This window comes from Chaetura pelagica, unplaced genomic scaffold, assembly GCF_000747805.2.
Source record: "Chaetura pelagica isolate M959 unplaced genomic scaffold, ChaPel_1.0 scaffold596, whole genome shotgun sequence".
Lineage (NCBI taxonomy): Eukaryota > Metazoa > Chordata > Aves > Apodiformes > Apodidae > Chaetura > Chaetura pelagica.
Genome location: NW_009953725.1, coordinates 708,808 through 712,614, shown reverse-complemented (window position 1 = coordinate 712,614; position 3,807 = coordinate 708,808). Strand labels below are relative to the sequence as shown.

General features: G+C 42.8%; 1 protein-coding gene across 1 annotated transcript in view; it reads left to right on the top strand.

The window, feature by feature from the left end:
- The window catches only part of GLDC (glycine dehydrogenase (decarboxylating)), a 34,633-nt gene that overhangs the window by 5,396 nt on the left and 25,430 nt on the right, over positions 1-3,807 (top strand). The window contains exon 2 of the mRNA XM_010000644.1: positions 1,264-1,428. Coding sequence (XP_009998946.1) covers positions 1,264-1,428 — 165 coding nt within the window. The remainder of the gene's footprint in view (positions 1-1,263; positions 1,429-3,807) is intronic.

The window sequence follows — 3,807 nt, the reverse complement described above, 5'->3', positions numbered from 1 at the left end:
TAATTATTTATCTAATTTGATTTACTGCTTTCTGTCACTGTACTGAATAGTACATTTGAAAAGTTTGCTCAGATGTATCATATGGACAGTGAATACATTAGCATCATATATTACACTTTGAGTTCACTTACTTTGTACGTTCTTCTTTCTAGCTCTTCCATTCTCTTCTTCAGGAGTTTTTTCCTACCTTCTCTCTTGGATGTCTATTTTATTGTGCCTTTCATCTTGCTCTATACCAAAGGTTCTGCAATATTTTCTTTAAAAATATTTGTTGCTCACCTTCTATTGTTGGCCTGACTTGAGCTTACAAATACTTCAGTATCTTTTTAAAGATTATACTTTCACCCATAAGCATTTTTCTGATGTCTAGGGCTTACTGTCGCCCTTTCAAGAAACAAACTGTTGTTTTCTTCTGTTGTTAGAAAACAGAGTCTGTGTTTCCACTTACTGCTTTTTTCTGTCTAATACTCTGAACTCAAACTGGTGTAAAATCTGTCCTGAACCAGTGTGGAATCCAGCACCCAAATTTACAGCAGTGGAAGGAGACTCTGATCTCTGTTCTTGCCTTTTATCCGTAAGCCATGCTGCTTTGTTTTTCTGGACTGTTGTAATAGAGTGTTTCTCTTGGATTGTTGCCTTTTCTGAGTAATTGCTTTTGTTGCCTCTACCGTTTTTTTCTCTGAATGACAACAGATAAAATTAAAATCACTCTTACTTCACTAACATGTATGGAAACTGTCATTTCACAAGAAGGTGTATGTTCCTGAGGTTGATCCTGTGAAATGCCAAATTCCTTTCCTCCCATAAGACAAAAAAAAACCCCAATACTTGGCAAGTAAAGGGCTTCAGAAACAGTATTGAAAGATAATGGCAATGCCTAGATATGATTGAATTAGGCATTCTCATTTGTATATTGTCACTTGACTCACTTTGCCCACACTCAGCACCCTATTCCCCTCTCCCTTCCCCAGAATACACTCACACCTCTGTTTTAAGTAATTCCTCTTATTTTTTAAAGATGGAAAACCAGAATTCTTCTCCTGTAAAAAGCAAAGTCAATACCAGAAGAGGAAGTATTCTCAAGCCTCCACAACAGTAATAAATTAGAGCCATCTAAAAATAACTGTTTTCTAAACAGATTTTCATGTTAGAGAATTATGCTTTGCAATTTATTTTTCCTATGACATAGCTCAGTTACATATCGCCATAATTCTGTTACACATTTATTTTTCTAGATCCAAACTCAAAATTCTTTTGTTGCAGGGTTACTCAGTATACTCCTTACCAACCTGAGGTCTCCCAGGGCAGGCTGGAGAGCCTGCTGAATTACCAGACTATGGTTTGTGATATCACAGGAATGGATGTGGCAAATGCATCTTTGCTGGATGAGGGGACAGCTGCTGCAGAAGCCATGCAGTTATGTCACAGGTACTACATTTAAACATGGTTAAATCACAGCAGGAAGGAATTTTGGAGTTTGAAAGGCATCTGTCCTTTGTAGGCATGGATAGGTGAGTGGGTTGAAGTTGAGTGTGACCTTTTCACTGTGAGCAGAAGACTAAATAGCTATAGCACATGTTATTAAGCCCCAAAGAAGTTCCAAGAGTTGATGTAAATGTGTAACTCAGACATCTAAGGCCTTCAGAACATAGGGACCAGGGGAAAATCTAGAGCAAAGAAGACATACTGTTGGTGCAGGAGGGTCAGGTTAGAGAATACTTAAGAAATCTGGAGATACAGAAGTCCGTGGGCCCTCATGTGATGCACCCATGAGTTCTGAGGGAGCTGCCTGATGTCATTGTAAGGCTGCTCTCAATTATCTTTGAAAAATTCTGGCAACTGGCAGAGGTACTTCAGCACTGGAGAAAAGCAAATGTCGCCACTGTCTTCAGGAAGGGCAGGAATGAGGATTCAGGGAAGTATTTGCTGCTGCAGCCTCACCTCAGTCCCTCAAAGATAATGGAACAACTGCTAGTTCTGGAAACCATTTCCAGGTATGTGAAGGACATAAACGTTATCAGGAGTCACCAGCATGGATTCATACATTCTCCCTTTAAATCCTCACATTGAAGATGAAGAAGTATGGGCTGGATGAAGTGAGAGTGAAGTGGATTGAAAAGTGGCTAGATGACTGGGTCCAGAGGGTGGTGATCAGTGAAATGAAGTCTAGTTGGAGGCCTGTTACTAATGGCTAGCCCCAGGGGCAACAGTGGGCCAAATGAATGATTTAGATGATGGGGCAGAGTGTATCCTCAGCAGACTTGCTGATGACACAAAACGGGAAGGAGCAGCTTATACACCAGAGGGTTGTGCTGACATCCAGAGAGACCTGGACAGGCTGGAGAAATGGCCTGACATGAACCTCGTGAAGGTCAAAAAGGGGAAGGTCAAAGTGCTGCACCTGGGGAGGAACAACCCCAGGCATCCAGGGTACATAGTGGGGGCTGACAAGCCAGAGGGCAACTTTGCAGAACAGGCCTTTGGGTCTTCTGGGCAACACCAAGCTGAACACAAGTCAGCAATGTGCACTGGTGACAAAGAAGACACATGGTATCCTGGGCTGCATTAGGTGGAGTGTTGCCAGCAGGTCAAGGTAGGTCATCCTTGCCCTCTTTTCAGCACTGTTGAGGCCACACCTGGAATGCTGTGTCCAGTTTGGGGTCTCAGTAGGAGACATGCACATACTGGAAAGACTCTAGTTGTCCTGCCTGTGGTACCAGTACAGCCGCTGGCAGCCAAACACATACGTGCTGCAGCTGATACCCAGGCCCCTGTGACTGAGGTGCTGCTCCAGTTGCTGTTACTGAAATCTTCACAGTCTGACCTACTCCAATTGCTGCATCATGGACATGTGGATTCTCCATAGTCTGACACCAGTTGCTGACAGCTGAACAACCATTTACACTCCTCCCAGAATATAGTCCTCTCACCCACTAAAAGAATAATAAATGAATTTAACAGGAAGAGAGGGCAGACTGGACTAATTGGGTGCAAGTGCATCAACCAGCAATTATTTATATAGGATTTATATGATTAACCCTTCTTACCCCATTACCACTCTGTTTTCTTACACTTGTTCCTCCCAGAACCACTTACCCGTGTCCCTTTTCTCCTAAGCGTCTCATAATAAGTCCTTGCAATCCCAGAATGATCTTCCTCTCCATCCCATAATCTCTCCACCCCAGGGAGGGCCTAGACAGTCTCTGTCTGGATTAATTACTTGAGTTTCCACCTGCCTTGGGGCCTCTGTGCTCTTCTGTTCTTGTGGAGTGGGGTCTCTGATGGGCTGGTGTCTCCTGTGATGGGCCTGGGAGCAGCAAGGACAGAGTATTGCTTGCGCTGCCCCACCTGCCATTGCATCTCTTAGGGGATGCAGAGATGCTGCTTTTATCATATAACCTAATAGTCTGTGGCATGAATCTCTTGTGTTCATGAACACTGAAGATGTGAATTGTTTTTTTCCAGCAGTGGTTGAAAGCAGCTTTAAAAACTGATTAAGTACGTCAGTCCTGATCTGTGTTGTAGGGCGATTTGAAAGGGATCTGCAAATGAAATCTGAGAGATGATTGAAGGTCACTGTGTATCAGGAAGGAGATTACACAGCAGAGACTGTGTTGTGACTATTCAGATGTTCAAAGGATCAGTCTGACATAAATTCATGTTTACCAGAGAAAACTAGGCAACAGTTTAGTCTTTATTTTACTTCTTTGATGACTCATGTTTTGTTACCCAGGACAACACTGAAAATCTGCACCAGAGACCACAGTTATATTTCTTTAAAAGACTGTGTTTGTGTGTGTGTGGAGG